Source organism: Crassostrea angulata, chromosome 9 (assembly GCF_025612915.1).
Source record: "Crassostrea angulata isolate pt1a10 chromosome 9, ASM2561291v2, whole genome shotgun sequence".
Taxonomy (NCBI): Eukaryota; Metazoa; Mollusca; class Bivalvia; order Ostreida; family Ostreidae; genus Magallana; species Magallana angulata.
This window is the reverse complement of record NC_069119.1, coordinates 16936703-16954046: the sequence shown is the minus strand read 5'-3', so window position 1 is coordinate 16954046 and position 17344 is coordinate 16936703. Positions and strand designations below refer to the sequence as shown.

The 17344-nt window shown below is 34.4% G+C and overlaps 1 protein-coding gene and 1 long non-coding RNA gene across 7 annotated transcripts; both read right to left on the bottom strand.

Annotated features, from left to right (window-relative positions):
- Nucleotides 1-847: 847 nt before the first annotated feature.
- Nucleotides 848-1582, bottom strand: LOC128164295 (uncharacterized). The gene is made up of 2 exons (XR_008240926.1): nt 1384-1582; nt 848-1201 (listed from the first exon to the last, which is right to left on the bottom strand). It is a non-coding gene; the product is annotated as an uncharacterized LOC128164295 (long non-coding RNA).
- Nucleotides 1583-4902: 3320 nt separating this feature from the next.
- Nucleotides 4903-12099, bottom strand: LOC128163848 (PE-PGRS family protein PE_PGRS30-like). 6 transcript variants are annotated; one of them, XM_052827520.1, is made up of 3 exons: nt 11940-12097; nt 10703-10774; nt 4903-5595 (listed from the first exon to the last, which is right to left on the bottom strand). In XM_052827520.1, exons 2-3 carry the CDS (start codon nt 10764-10766, stop codon nt 5330-5332), a joined length of 330 nt encoding a protein of 109 aa, XP_052683480.1. In that variant the 5' UTR covers nt 10767-10774; nt 11940-12097; the 3' UTR covers nt 4903-5329. The 6 variants fall into 6 exon arrangements, with proteins under 6 accessions (XP_052683480.1, XP_052683478.1, XP_052683481.1 ...); XM_052827518.1 differs by having other exon boundaries at nt 4903-5598; nt 11940-12096; XM_052827521.1 differs by having other exon boundaries at nt 10703-10771; nt 11936-12079.
- Nucleotides 12100-17344: the final 5245 nt, after the last annotated feature.

Sequence of the window (17344 nt, the reverse complement as noted above, 5' to 3'; positions counted from 1 at the left end):
CTTAGCTTGCATGGACACCCAAATCCTGCTGTCAACTGCAGAACTTTGTGTTTAAAAGGATGATCGCGACAATTTTTCGAATACTACATACTACATGTAATCTCATAGAAAAGAAAAGCTCTGTATTATAACTGTATGTAGATATAGAAAAAATATTCGAAAATTAACGCAAAAATGTTTCAAATTTTCTTTTTCTAACAGTATAGTTTATAATAGCTAGAACCATTTTAACAAGGCCTTGGACTTTCAGTAGGATATAAAGTAGCTATTTCTTGCATCAAGACAAGTTAAAAATGACGCGGTTTCAAGCGAAATATGCACCGATCGCGTAGTCTTAGCTAAAAAGCCTGACAAATCATGTCGATTTCAAAGTCAGAGACATGGCTGAGTTGTCAGCAATGAAATAGGCCTACGTCACATTGCTGTTTGTCACAACTACCGAAAGTCCAAGCTCTTGTTAAAATGGTTCTAAATGTAAATATAAGAAATTTAAGAAAGATATGGGGGTAACTGTTGACCATCAGGCCCACTCAATCCATTTTTGTTTCTATTTGCTTGACAAGATTTTTTGGATGAGTCTGCCCCCCCCCCCTTTTTCAAAAACGACGCTACGCACCTGCATGAAATTACAAACAATATGCATGTGGTCGTTGTTTCAATATTTCTCACTGAGAGGCACCAAAATTGCTAAAATCCCAAAATAACATGTTTACTACATCAGACATTATATTTAACCAAAAATTCAGAAAGCAATATTGCTAGAACTGTTTTCGATACGAAAAATAATTGAATAAACCGTTCTGTTTGTAAAAAATAGAGAGGCAAAAGGAAACAATCAGAATAAATCGTGTATTGTGCAACACAGCTGTATTGATTTAATATACTATACACAACAATATAATTTTGCACATATATTGGCCACAAGAAAATAACTTGAAATCGTTTCAACGCAACTTGCAGCTTGAAAATCTAGAACAATGGCTGCTTGTGTTCTTTTATTACCGGCTTCGATTGATATTTCTGGAATCGATTCTTGCTAGCAACATCTTTCAAGTAAGTATGATAGAGTTTGTATACTCTGCTGGTATAATGCCTCGTTTTGTCCGTTTCTCTCAAAGTCTCGGACTCTCCGAGTACCGTTGACGTCATCAGTAGAAAAGCGAAAACGAGACAGAACGGAAGAAACTTCATTGTCCTAAATCTAAAATGGTAAGAGTAGAAATTCAATTGTAAAAAGAAATCGCATACATGTACATATTTTCACCATCACCGTGCACGCAAATATGTGAGTTTTATAATTATTAGAAAATTAGAGACAGACAGACCAACAAAACAGCGGTTTGAAAAACTGTAGGTAGCTTATAAAGAGAGAGAGAGACTCACCTTTAGTATCTCAAAGCTTTCAGAAGTTTCAAGCACATTAGTTCACCAATGATACCCATTGTACTTTTATATACATGTCCCATTACGTAATTATCACATCACTCTTGGTTACTATATGGTATCACTTTGTGGCCAATCAGATCATCGAGTGGATAAGTTGACCTTATTTTGACTTTCGGGGAGACGTGATGCAATATGGATATTCCGAAGAACAAAATATTATACAAGGTATAAGAAAAGTACAAAAGTGCCTAGTACATATGTACAGTGGTTTATAATTTTTAGGCCTTAATCTGTTAATACATTTATTTTTTTTCAGGCGATATTAAACGAATATGACTGTTCATTAATGAAATAAACAATAATCAAATATTTTTTTCGTTCTTAGAAAAACACAACACTCAATTTGACTATCATTTACGTTATTTTTTGCATACATTTTTTAATAGTATGATTATCAATTCTTAACTTATTGAGCATGCGATTATGTTGGGGGGGGGGGGGGGGGGTTAGAAAAATTTAAATTAATTAAATTCACATTGTAAAATTACCACAAAAAACCCTCTGTCACCCTCTCTCGCCCAGGCAACCCTAATAGTCTATCGAGACTTACGTGTACCCCACCCTCTCTTCTGGTAGAAAAGTTATTTAATATGCTAAAACTATTCATGCCAGGCGTCCACGTCTTATTGTTTTCTTGATGAAAATCTGTCAGGATCAGACTAATTAGCTGACTTAGTTAATACACTCTACAGTTATGGGCCTCGATCTGCTTTCGTTATTCAGGAGCGGATCTAGATGTTCAAAAGGGAATGATGTGGCGGGGGGTTTGAGGTAGATGAGACCCTCTGACAGATTAAGAAAATTCAAAGTTGAACTATTCCAACACAATCAAATTCTTGAAGATATCCTCCTTCACCTACATTCTGCAATGTAAGTCTCGCAAAATTACATAATTATACAAAATAAACAAGGCCTGTAATAATTTTTTATCTCACTTTATCGTTTATATTTTAGAAATAAAATAATTTTCGGCAGCTGACAGGGATAAATATAATTCTAGAATTAACAGTTGAGTCTTCAAGTAGGTATGCATAATACATGTACTATATAATTACCGAGGCACAAAAGTAAATAAATATCAACAGCTTATTATCGACTTCTGTACAAACATTCACTTATAAGTCTGATATTTCTAGATTTGTGAGGATGTCGACCAGACAACAGATCGAGGCTGTATCCTTTTTAATTAAAGGAGAGAGTTCATTAAACTAATGCTAAACTAAATCAACCAGTCCTTCAACTCGTTATAAATACGGCAGTGCTTTAAAAAGATCTTTAAATTCATTATGTTCATTCGATCAAATCATCAATCTTGGTGTAACAAACATGTTATCTGAAAGGTATATATATGCCGTTTGAAATGAAAATTTTAAAAGAAATGTTTGCGTTTTTCCATTAAGCTACAAAACAAAATTATTGATACAGTTTAGATCAAAGTCATCAAATGCATCTAAAAATATTGAATATCAATTATAATTGATTTATTTTTACTGACCGAGTCGGTCAGTAAACGCCCAGCTTTGAATATTCATAAGCACGTGATGTGACAAGCTAATTTTAGAATGTACACGTCAAGATGTCGACGCGAAAACGTGGTTGGTCTGTTGGCAATGGAATAACGTGTTTGGTGAAAAACGAAGTTACTGTAGCGAAACAGTTTGACAGAGAACGTTTTAAAATCAGAATCTATATTGGAGACCACTTTGAGCGGTGGGCATGTGTTAGAAACTTCATGAATAATTATGAGCTTGCCGGCTTCTTGCTAAAGACAGGTGGATCACACAGCAGTGTGCTTTCTTTTTTTAATAAGATGTTTACTCAAAAAAGAAAAGAAGAAATGTGTATGGGACTAATCTGAATATGATAAAATTTGTATAGTTATCCCTCGAATACTTAAAATCTATAAGTGGTATAATTATGTTTTGAGTCAAGGGGTTCCAGAAGGGATATAAAATTTTGATGCTCTATTTTATAATCATCTATATATGTTGTCAAATGTATGAAAATGTCAATTGCAAAAGAGCTCTCGCCAATTGTCATCGACACTGATACGCAACCATCCTCATAAAATGCAGATTGCAATATCTGATAAAAAATTTTTTGTTAACAGCACCAAATCCTGTTACTATCTTTCAAACAACTAATATGCATAATTATGTAAATCGCCGTTATTTACTTTCAAAGGCTAGAACCTCGTTAATATTGATCATAAAATTGCCAATTTGTTTATAATTTAAAAAACTTCTTTTTCATATATCAAGTCATGCTGACAAAATTTGGGTCAGGAAAATGCCGTTAAAAACGACATATATACTTTTAATGTATATCAAGCAAATGTCACCATAATAATAAAGTCACACTGATATAACAAATGCAGATTTGCTTATATCAGATGTTAATCCTTATTCTCGCTAGCATTATGGAATTATGATTGACTGAGATTGGTCACCTGAGGATCGGATACATTAACGTCAAACCAATGCGATGCTACTGTCCAATATAATTATATATGCATCAGATTCTCATCTAAAGCTGCCAAGTTCTCGTCTTAGAATGTCACAAACCGCATTGAATGATTTCTGTCCATATTCATGTCAAAAAAATGGCTGCTCATATTACATTTGAGCATCACTCGCGCGATCGATCTTAAGAAAATCTATACTTTCACCCAAACCATGCTCCCGTACATGTATGCCATAATGCATCTGATACTTTGTTCTTTTTGTGTGTGTGTGTGTGTGTGTGTGTGTGTGTGTGTGTGTGTGTGTGGTTTTTTTTTTTGCCTCTTTGTAAAACTTGAATAATCATACATGCGGCTCTAAACAATGGCCACCAAATTTCAAGTTATATATTCTATCTCATTATAAATTCATATCCATACAGTAAAGTGAACAAATTTACAATTCGCCGCCATTGTATGCTCCTAATCTCGACCGGAAGTGACCTAAGTTTCAAACTACGCTGGTTTAAAACAATATCTTATTGTTATCGAGAAATTTCATTCCCAAATGAACAATTATGGTTTACATGTATAGATATTTTTTGTTGTGCATAAAGCAAACTTTGATATCTTCCGGTCGAGATGCGCAGACCAAACTCACGCAAATTAGTTGCAGACCTTGATGCTGTTTAAATTTTAGCACACCGATTTTAACAAGGGCGCATATCATACGATTATTAAAGCATGTATTGATGGATTTATATGAATTGATAATTAACAATTCCATCAAAGATTTTATTTGGTCATTCTCAAGACTTTCATGTTCTCTTAGTTCTATCTTAATATAACATAATGTTTTATATGACGTAATGTAACGTTACGTCGTTCAGGCATGACATGCCATGTGATCACAAATTGATGGTGTGTTTATGAATTTCACATATTTTTTGCATAACCTTTGATATTTTTACTACAATTTTCCTTCTGTGAGTTTGAAAGAAAAAGAAAAAGACTGGTCTAGAAATAACACGTATTTTATTTCATAAAACATTTGTATGTTAAAAAAATGTCAATTTATGCAGAGTGTCCATTAATGGACGAGATACAATTATACATTTTAATCGGTTGCTGAACTTTATATATGTAATGATAATAATTTGTTGAAAGACTTCAAGAAAAATAATTTTTCCTTGTATGTCATATCTTTTCTAACATTTCTTTTAAAAGAAACTAAATATTAGTTATTTCATACAACATAATTCACTAGGTACAATTCCTCAGAAGTATATGGTAAATATAGCCCAAGCACACTTATATAATTTATACAGTTATGTACAAGCAGCATCAGGATCCATGATCGTACGCACCCCATAGTAACATCTACCACAACAGTCAGAACCGGAAATTAATTAACCAGAACTAAAATTCAAATAGAGATCGGGATTACATAATTCCGGATTCTGTTAGGAACATTAAAGGCAGGAGTTGTTGCATGCCACCTCCTTGGGCTCCACCTTGACTGCCTTTGGTGAGAGCGCTAAGCATCAGCATTTTTCCGAGTCCGTCACCGCCTCCAGACAACATCATGAGTGGAGCAATGCCGGAGAGTCCACCCCCGAACAATCCGCCCCCGGCACCACCGGAGCCGCGTCTGCTAAGCTGTGACAGCATCAGTCGCTTCCTGGCGGCGTTCTGTGCTGCTGATTGTCCTGCTATAATTAAATGAAGCATACCGGTTTTTATGACATACTTCCTGCTTGCATGAGTTACTTCCTGTTTTATGAAATATACTTCCTGCTTTTATGACATACTTTCTGCGGACATGACATACAGCTTCTTGCTTACATGACATATTTCCTTGGATTTTTTTTAAAACAGACTTCCTTCCTCTTAGACATACTTCTTTTTATGAACGATTCAGACCATTATTTTCTTTAATACCAAAGCAGATCTTGGGACTAAATCTGTACCGTTTGATTTCTAGGGAAACGGAGCAAGATTTTTTTGATATGTACTAGAGTCTACCTTTCTGAATTAAGAACTTGTATTGGTAAATTCAAACATATATTTGCCAAATACCCTGCTTTAATTTTTAATAAAAAGAATTCTGATAATTATTATAGATTAAAGCATTTTTTGGTCTTTCTTTAAAGTTTTTTAACATTATTTGATATAGTACATTTGAATGCATTTGCAGTAAAACGTTTTATATTGCTTATACATGTACTTAGATTTAAAAGTTGTTTTTCACTTTGCAAATGTTAAAACGTCCTTTGTCTGTAATCATAAAAAATGTAAATTGAAATTCTGAATCTGGTTAGAATGAATAAATTTTGGTTTTTCTTTTCTTTTCTACAGGTTAGTATAATTTTCTACTCAAGATTTTATTTCTTGAAGTGTTAATTCTTAATTTTTCTATCTACACTATCCACACCCAAGAAGTTCCTTCTGTCTAATCAGACATTGGTATTAACAATCAGTTAAATCGATAACCATCACGTGATCAAACCAAGAGACGCCTTCCCTAATTATATTATGAACAAGTAAAAATTAACATTTGTTAACTTAAAGATGTGTTAGGTCATTAAACAAATGGTTAAAAGGGAAGATTTCTCTTTGAATGAAAATGAAAAGAAAATAAAAGAGCTGGAAACATAATATTAAGATAAAATTTTTATTCGGTAACGCAACATTTGCTAACATCCGCGCTAAAACGTTGGTTTTAAAAGTAACTGATGATAATAAATAGTTTGTATGTGGGATTGTTCGTTTTCATAAAAGAACACACTTTCATGAAAAAAAACGGTGAAATGATGAAGTTAAAAAGAAATGCAAGCGGGCATGAGAAGATGACATTGGGCTACACCAAGCACACAAGTCTATGGAAAACACAGAATCGGATCCTTCTAACGCTCGAAATCAACCTCTCTCCAATTCCCGGAAAACCGATGAACAGGCTATGAAAAGATTGTAAGTTATTTGCTGCTTAGAAGCCGAGTCCGCCCTCTGAAAGCATCATAAGGGGGAGGAGATTTCCCATCATGCCTCCCTGGGCACCACCAGCGCTGGCTCCGGCACCACCAGCACCACTGAACATATTCAACATCATAAGGGACCTCATGGAATCTCCACCGGCACCGCTGAGGAGCATGAAGGGAAGGATGTTGTTCATTCCACCGCCGAGAAGTCCTCCGGGACCGGAAGCGGTTCTAGCACGGCTCAAACGCTGGAGCAACATCCTGTTTCTGGCGTTTTGGGCGGCGGCGGTCGAAGCATCGGCAGGTTGAGATCCAGCGGCAGGGGCAGCTGCAAATTACAGGCGTAAGAAAAAAGTGCTGAGTGCAAAAGCTAGGCAACATGTGCATAATGATTTGTTTTCAAGCAATGAATATCAAAAATATGAGAAAAAAAAAATGAATTTCTTTTTTTTTCTCTGATCTATTTGAGCGTTTCAAAGGATTTTTTCTCGAATAAAATTTTTGGTGGACTGTTGGGATAAAATAAATAAATCAAATAAGACTGAAATTAGGTGAAATGAGTAATGCAATGAAAGGTGATGATGAGGCTATATAATAAGCATAGTTTCATATAGATTTAATTATGATATAATAAAGTGAAAAAAATCACCACCCTTCCCCATATGCAATGAAAAAATGAACTACGTCGATAGTTCAAGACATGCAAATATATATATAGAAATGAGATAATAGTGAACGAAATAAAACATAAACAGAGTGCCTAATTTCTTATTGATTTATTAAGCCTTGTAAATCAAAGAATTAGCGGAATAATACAGGTCACACAATCACACAGCACACATAATAATAAATAAAGAGTTCTAATGAAGATGGCACGGAAAATTGCGATAATGAAGATGATGGCGTCATCAATGATTGTTGCAATGAGCGATAATGAGAGTTTTAAAACGTGTATGCAAAGTCTAAAACGCATTCAGAACAGTCCCATATCCATGCCAAACATTGGGCCCAAAAAGAGTGGGTTCATTCCGCCCATGGCACCGGGCATCATTGAGTTCTGGCCCCCGAGCATGTTCATAACAAGATAGCTGGAGAGAAACTTGTCGTTCATGCCCCCAAGCGCCATCAACGGGAAAAGCTGTCCCATTGGATCCTGAGTCTTCTGCGCTTGCGCAGGGGTTTCATTCTGAGCACCTGTAAGGATGGTTTTAATCATTGAAAAAGCGCTTCTTTATCATTTACTTAAAAGTTTTATATGTGAATTTGGAAAAATTTGGGAGAAGTGAGATTTTTTTTTTAAATCGCTGAATAATCATCCAGTGGCCCATCATCCAAAAATTTAAAAAGAAATGAATGAAATAAAATAGAAAAATCCCGGCACCAGTAAAACCAACGCAGAAAGAATTTCACCTTTAATAGTACAAATTCAAGAGCATGTTATAAAAAAAAAAAGAAAGATAGTTTGAAATGGTTAAAAACAGTTAATTATAAATTTAGCGATCGGCGGGAATCAAAGTTCATTAGTTCACTGAAACATGTCCCAGAAAAAATAGTTAGCAAATGAGTTCGGCTGTTGATGCTGGTTGGAGTGTTGAGCCCCATGAAACATTTGTTGGAACATTAAGTACTCCATCATATTTTCATTTTGCAGAGCCCAGAAAGGTACATTAGGAATTGGCCTATTTATGGATGTTCGCTTGGCAGATATTGTCTGTTCGGCTCTGCGCCTCGAGACCGCTCGTGTACCTAGTAAACAGGAAACTGCATATCAGACGCGCATGCGTAAAGGTCCGAATGAGAATAAAATCATTTTTTTTTCAAAATTGATAATCTCCAGATTTGAAAGAATGTTTTTGTTCTTTACATTTATTAGAAGTCCATGCTGAGTGTCTAAATTTGGAAGGCAAATTTGTGCCGTTAGGGGGAGTAAAACACATGCATATTTATCCGATTAATTTAGTTTCGTACAAAATGGTTAAAAATGTTAGGAGGACCAAAAAATTTTAATAAGAGGATACACGAGGGTCTCTCATTCAGACAAAGTTTTCCATCATGGCCAAAAAGAAAGGATTCATTCTCTGATACATGTAATTATTGTTAGTATTTGTCGAACGGACCGGAGTAGGATTCGGAAAAAATGCAGAAAAGTCTGGTGAGTTGAATCTTGTAGGGTTAGTATCAGTTTGCGTGGTAGAACCGGAAGAGGAAGTAGCAGTATTCCTTGGACGTTGATTCAAGGTAGCCTGAGAGTTTGAAAATCTGGTCGATGTAAACGGAGTGTTTGTTCTAAATCCCTGGCTGGGTGGAACCATGCCCCTAAACAATTGGTAATTAATGAAGGAATCGGGGATGTCCAATCCCATTGTTTCCATAGCTAGCAGTCGATGTAAATCATTAAAACCTGCCAATATGATCTAATTTCATTACAATGTCCTCACTTTTCAAATAAAATTAGAATTGTTTGAGAATATGTTTAATTATAATTATTTCTGTATAAATTGTTTATTCAATTGCAATTCCACATACTTATATTTATCTTAATCTTTTGATAAATAATGTTTTAAATTTTGAAGATTTTTATGAAGGCGTAAGAAGATGCATACGAGTTTGCATGTAATAAAATTAAAGCAATTAAGCAATAGCAAAAAAGAAAAGAAAAAGCGATAAATATACTCAATGCTTAATATAGATCTGCAAGGGCACCAGAGTAACTGTCCAGTATGGTAAAAAGCCTCCCACAGTCCATTGAAAAAGCAACGCGGTCTGTGTTATTATTATTCCGATAAGATTTTAAAAAATACAGATCGTGTCCAAATTTTTTTTTTATCAACATGGGAAATTTTATCTATTCTTACGAAGGGGTTATTCATGGTACAAAAATGATGACCTAAAAATAATAATAATAAAAACCGAGGAGTACCGAACGGAGTAAGTCTATCACTCAAGTTGACATAAGATTGATGTAGAGTGGTTTTATGTCAACTAAGCGCTGTTCTAGCGTCGTAAACCTCGACCCCAGAAGCTCTCAGCGTGGCTCCCGATTGACGTGGGCAATCAAAAACGTGATCTGACATTTTGAGGTGGAACCGTTTGACGTTTTATGGTCCCGCAGCCTTAAACAGAACACCATAAACAATGGTGCTGTGAAGCCATCAAAAAATAACCCCTCATTCGAGGGTCAATTTTATTAGCTTATACATGCACACTGTCCATTACGTTAAAAACTTGTTTCTCACAATAACAAAAAAAAAATTAAATAGTTATTTTTGTTAAGGGTCGGTATTTTTATGAATTCCTTTACAAAGGTAAGAAAAACAGAGAACGATATTTGTTTCTTTAAAAAAAGAGGTCCTTTTAGAAGATTTGGAAGTTTAGAATTAAGTCAATATAATGAGGAAGAAATCCATCCCAGCAAAATTCCAGCAGATGCTCGTTCTTAAAAGAAATTCCCGCAATAAGCAAATAACATCACCAAAATGGCGTTCCGATTGTGCTTCGCTGCGTTCAGACAAAATATAAAAAAAAAATACCATGCATCAAACGCATGCAAGTGCTGATTCAAAGACAATGCCGAGTCGATGAATATGCTTGAATGTTATTAGTGTGTCTTTAAAAAGTTATTCTATAGGATATCCCTTTCCCAAAATCTTAAAAAAAAGATCGACGATAGAAAGTTGATAAATATTGTGATGATTTAAATAAGAGGAATAATACAGTTTTAAAATTTTGAATTTAAATCTAATCTTTCTTTCGTCAATCATTAAGTCATGCAATAGAAATTCGTGTAGAAGTGAAGCTATGCCTATGTTTAGCGGCTAGTGGCTATTAGAGGACGTACCTTGTGATGTGACCTGCATGACAGCCAGAGAGACGACGAAAGCGATAGCCAAGTAGGAATTCATGGTGACTACTGGAATTAAAAAGAAAATATATTCATCAATCAAAATCCATTTTACGAACGAATTAATATACATTTTTATGAATACCCTTTCTACGAACAAACTAATCAAAAATTCAAGAATGATACAAAAATGCTAGCTTGATTTATAATGAAAAAAAAATCAAGTACGTTTTTAACTTCCTTTAAGCAAACTTGTGAATTGTTATTATCGTAAAGATTGTAAAGCCACAGACATGTCCAAAATGTCTTGAATAACAAATGGTTTTCATTAAAGGCGGATGGACGGCCAATTAATTAATTTGCTTTTCTCTTAGTCTATATAATAGGTAGCGTTTATAATCCGCTGATGAATGAATTGTCACCATGATAAAAGGGTGCATATTATTAATGAGGACGCATTATCCCTCGTTTAACTTAAGTTGATAATTAATAACTCCATACAATGTCCAACGTAGGTTGGAGAAGGTAATGCCTGAAGCTTTATGTCCGAATTAACCCAACAGTGTGGGCGGTGTTTTGTAAATGAAAAATATGATTTATTCCCAAGTTTTGTAAACGATAAAAGTGATTTTGTTTTTAATTAAATTTTGCCGAATTAATGAATGCTTTTGCAATGCTATCTGAAATTTCTGAAGTTTAAATGGTCCATATTAAAAACCTAACAATTGAATAACATCCAATTTATCTTGGGAAAAGTACGAAATTCGTATTTAAAATTCAAAAACTACAAGCTATAAGAAAGAAATTTAAAATTATGCTACGTTTTTCCTATGATCAAGATTCATTTACAGCAAAAATGATGTGTTCTTGCATAGTGCAGTCTCATAAATATTTAATTTTACGATTAACGCATTTGTATAATCATTAAAAAAAAAATTAGAAATAAAACAAACTAAATGACTATTTAATTATTTGTCTAATTATAACTAATAAAAAACTAATTATTATTTAAACAAATTTTTAGCACCATAGTTTTGAATGATTGTTGAAAACGGCATTGGAATAAATAGTTCATCCAAAACATAATCCAAAGCATATCATCTTTAGTAAAAGGGGAAAAAAGTTAAAAATATCAAAATTCTTCAACTAAACTAAAGAAGAAGATAAAGTAATAATAGTTCCCGATATGATAATATTCCTGTAAAAGAAAGCCACTGTTAGAGAAAACACCAACCTTTTTTTGTTTAGTGTGAAGAGTAATGGAAGTAAAGACAGTCCCTGGCGAGATCCTATGCTACACGACAAGTGGACGCTCAAAGCAACACTGATAATTCTGCAGAGGGGAGCGCGGGTTATAAAGAGCTGTCCGCTCCAGCGCTGGCGATCTGAAACAAAGCATGACTTGTTACGTTCATTATTGATGGGTCTATCCGAAGACACATTAGTTCAGTTACATACAACACAAAAAAAATCATGCAAAATTCTCTCCCTGCGGCGGTCATTTCAACGTAGCCTTTATTGTGTCTCCCGAAGTGACACCTTATCTAGACCAGAGCTAATAATTCCGATGAAAATATACCCCGAGGTCACCTTTTTCGTATTATGTTATAATGTGAATTATGATAAATGTATCTTTGAATTTTTAAAAATAATCATATGCATCTCTATTACTTAAACAAGGTTTATTAATTTTTTTTTCGGTTAGGAAAAGAAGAATTGTATGAAGATTGGTGCCGATTTGTAATTTTTGTTTTTCTTGCTGTCTAACGTCTGGATGGGTTATTTTATGAGGTGATGAAGAAATAAAATACTTTTCCCAGCTGTCAAAACGGTGTCAAGACAGATGATTTGTACTGCATCGGATTATGCAACAAGTAGCATTGATGAATCGTAAGAATGCCTTGATCACTCTCGAGACAAAGCTTGTCTATTTCTGCTGACCTGCAGCACTCTGTCAACAATTAATGATGACACTGTTTCTGAATAATTCAAAATACAGCTTTTGTCGATAAGCAAATTATGAAATAATACGTATAAAAAATAATTCCATCTTTAAATAATTTCTGAAGAAAAATTATTGATATGGAGACAGTCAGTATAAATGTTGCTGGTCAAGTTCAGACTCTCGTGCAAACATGCATACATGTAAATTAATTGGGTTTTTTTGTCTTTTGCGTTTTCTTTGAGTTTACTACTCTCTAATTGATTTACAGCTGTATACAGAAATTTAAACATGACTAAATATGTGAACAAAATTTTGGTTAATGAATTTAGGAATTTTTCACCCAGGTACGTTCTATTTTTCTTATCTTCGCTGATTTGGGGGGGGGGGGGGAACTTAACAAATGAATATCTTTGCACAATTAGTTTTAAACTTAAAATTACACATAGATCTTTACATACATGTGTTTAAATATGTCTTATATCAGCAAAATATTGGGATATATAGATATTCCAACATTTATGAAATTATAAATAATAGGAAATTAAAAAGAAGATGGATACCTAAGGTCAAAAATAATGTGCATATATTTGAAATGAACGCGAAATATTTTCTCATCTACCTCAAAAAGGTATACCAGTATTTCAGAATAGACAAATATTAAATTTAAATATTAAATTTATACATGTCTTGTGTGTAGTCTTAGAAACCTAATCGATAAAATTGTTCTAAAGAATGCAACAGTTACTCTCCTGTTAGTGCTGTTCATTAAAGTGTGAACAACATTAAGAGTTCTTTGCAAATGTCAAACTTTTTATATTCAGTTCTGGCTAAATCAGGCAGACAAACAAGAACCATCAACATATACTGTGGAATCATTAAATTTCGTGGGTGCCAATTTTCGTGGATGGCTTAAATTTTACAGGTCCGTGTGAACGTAATTTCGTGTATTCTTATATATCTACAAAAGGAAATATGACTTTATTACCCTAATTTATCAATTCGTGGAGGATGTTAATTCATGGATGAGAGGTACCCACGAATTCCACGAAAATTGATCCACCACTAAATCTAATGATTCCACAGTATATCTCTAGAGAAGAATCATTTCTTGCATTAGATGTGCTATTGGTGCCTGGCGACACACCATTAGAGCATACATACATGTACATACTAGTATATGACAGGAGGGTACGAAAACATAAAAAGCATTTAGTAACAATAGAAAGGGACTAAAAATCGAAGTTTTTGTTTTATAACACTATCCATATGTTGCATTGGGATGAGGAAGGAGGGCGGGGGTGGAGGGGGGAGGTGGGTGGAGGGGGGATTGACCTACAATGTAAGTTATAAAGCAGATGATACATCCGGTATAGCATTTCAAGCGGTTAGATTAAATTTGTAAATGATTTTAAGTCATTTTTCTACCTCCAAACAAATAAAAGTAAAAAAATAAAAGAAGATGTGAAGTTAAATCAAAACGTTATCGCAATGTATGCAATTTCGGTACAGATATGCTAACTGTGGTTAGTGGTGACATGATGGCATTGACTTCGGTTAGTATGAAAATCGTAGGAACCGTTTGCTTATCACCAATTCTTCCTAAATCAGTATGTATATGTAGTTGCGCTGAACTTGTTATGATGTCTCTATCAGCAATACGCGTGTTTATAGTTCTAATGTTGACCAAAAAGGGCCCTTTTCGTGTCATACAGGCCAAAGAACAGGGCTTTGTCATGTTAACAGCGGAATAAACAGAAATAGTGCTTTAATTAGTCAACATTCTGGTATGGTGTACTCTCTGACATGCCAAAAAGAGACTAGGTATAATGTTCTACATTCTTTTTTACTTGCATATATTCAAAGAGACCATTTCATTTTAAATACAATGCTTTACATGCGTTTTAATGTCCATTGCAGAATTAGTTGATTGCTCGTTGATTCTAAAAAATGCATAAGATTCTTAACATTGTATATAGTCATTTTTCTTTTCAAATGTGTGCTGATCGATTTTCCCTTTGTTTTATTGCCAATTTTTAAGTTCGCTCATCGGTAAAAAAAAATATTAAAATGAGATAAACTGTGAAAGTATGGGGGAGGGGTGAATTCGGGGGCGAAAGGGCGTCGGTTTGAAGTCCGGAGTGTTGCATGGACGTCAAAACAAATCAACATTATTTTTTGTCAGATGGGAGTCACGGCTGCGTGCGGCAGTATCTCACCCTACAACACGGCCCATGATCTTTGTAATTGGCTTTTGTCGGCCCATGCTACGACAGTGCTAACCCCCCATCTATCACCACACCCCTGGTCAGCTTATCGTGTTTTGTTTGAATGCAGGTCTCTCCTAGCTGAGTGATTTTGTTTTTTTTTCCTCGCTTGCTTCAGTGGACTTCGTGATCTAGAAATACCTGCGTGGTCCATCCTTATTATTTCATTCATCACTACGCGCGTAGTCACATGACCAGCTTCAGCGTCATCAGTGATTTTGCGCATGAGTATGTATTAAAAGTTGGCGTGAGGAATCTACATGCGCCATTATCTCAACATTTTGTCATTTTACTTTGAACTCAGCAATATCGTGACACCATTCTTAGGTTATAATTTTTTCTTGATGGTTTTGTGAATATTTTGATGTTATTTACGCATTCTTGTTTTCGCGGTCAAAACTATAACAATTATTATTTTTTTTAATACATTTTCCCCATTTTTTATGCGTGCTTGACAACGTTATGACGTGATATGCTCCAAGTTAGTCATCTGTTTATCTCTAATTCCTGGCATTTTTCATGTTTTATACATTATTTTACATACAGGTATCAATCGCCCGCCAGCTTGAAGCCTAAGCAAACAAAGGTCAAGTTATATCCTCCTTCTCTGAGATGTCGTGGCAATTAACGATCAACGGCCTGATACCTACCAATGTATAATGTAAAACCTTTTTTTTTAAATCCTAAAAAGCAATGACTTGATTTATCAAGTTTTTTGATGATGCATGGCCGGTGATTTTATTTCCTCATGTGTTTTATCTTACAATTCAGAGAATCTTTAAAAAAAAAAAAAATTATCGTATTATCATCTAAATGCTAAAATGTCAGCAGTGCCAAAATCTTACTGACAATTTGTATTATAATCTATGGTTTTTTTTTTACGTTTTCGACAACAGGCCATCCGATGTTATTATGATCTGAATCAATTGAACAAATCTTGTATGTGGTAAAGTTAACCTTTATTAAAAAAAAACACGTTACAACCCAAACAAACAACAACAGAGACGGCAGTTAAAAATAACTCACCAGAAATGTATGTTATGGCACAACGATTTATTACTGGACAATTTTCTGTGTTTTGTTGTTGTTGTTGTAGCATCGGGGGGGGGGGGGGGGTGCACACTTTTCTCTCGCAGAAAACATTTATTTTTTTTAATTCACTTATAAATAAAACACTTCAGATGAGTTATGACGGAGTTATGATGATGTTGCCCCTCCCCCCACTGTTTGGGATGCATATAAAAATTGAAGTGAAAATAAGAGATTTAATAGTGAACTTGAAGATATTTTTCTTTTCTTTTGTTTATTTGCTTGTCAAGATTGATGAATCTGCCCCTCCCCCCCCCAAAAAAAAACCTTCCAAAACGATGCAACGTGCCTGTTTTTACCAACATATAACAGCCTGATCCTTGTTCTCAGGGAAAAAATCCCTAAACATTAACAACTGTTACAGTGTATTGCTATGATGTGGCCCAAATGTTATGCAGTGTTAGGCAGGCCATGAATTACCGATCGATCAATAAATCAATCAATCATGCGTACATGTACATACATTATCGATGTATTGTGAAATAACTTGAAGACTAAAATAAATGTTTATAGATTTAGAAATCACGTTTTTTTTTTTTGGGGGGGGGGGGTCATAAACAATTTTTTTAAAAATGAAGAAAAAAACCAACAATTTATATCATAATGATTACACAAGGTGTAGAATTAAAACAAAAATACTAGTATTAAAACCAAAGTGTTTGAAAAATTATATTATATTATAGCTTGGTGCGATTGGGAAAAAATGATAATAAAAGGCTATATAGATACGAGCAAATATATATTCCAAACAGTTTTGAGCAACACGGCAATAAAACGAATACTTGTCAGTCCAAGTACAGTGTATGCAGATATATGTCAATACAGTAAAAAAGAATAGATTTACGATTTATTTACTATTTTTCTTCACTTTTAAGAGATGCACCGTCGCAAAAGATATATACGGCACCTATATGTTTGACATACATGCAGATGGAACTGTTTCGTTAATATTATGTTATCATAATGTTCTTGAACTTAACTTTTTTTTAAGAACAGAGTTCATGCAGTGACACAAATCAAAGATGGTGGGACCAAAACACTGCAACTTAGTAGGTGAAATATATCGAAGGTGAAGCTATATGAACAGACGAAATAATATAAAGTGATTTGATGGCGGTCTCATATAAAGATCAGGTATAAGAGTTTGTACTCCATATACATATTACATGTAGATACAAGACAGTGGAGACCTCAACAGCGCAGCGGCTATAAAATGTCACATAAACACCGTCTTCTACACACCTTTAGTATGACGTGTCGACAAAGCGCTATGCTCAGAGCTCATCTCAGTCGTGAAAATGCATATGTTTGACAGCAAAAGACACACGACGAACAGGGTCA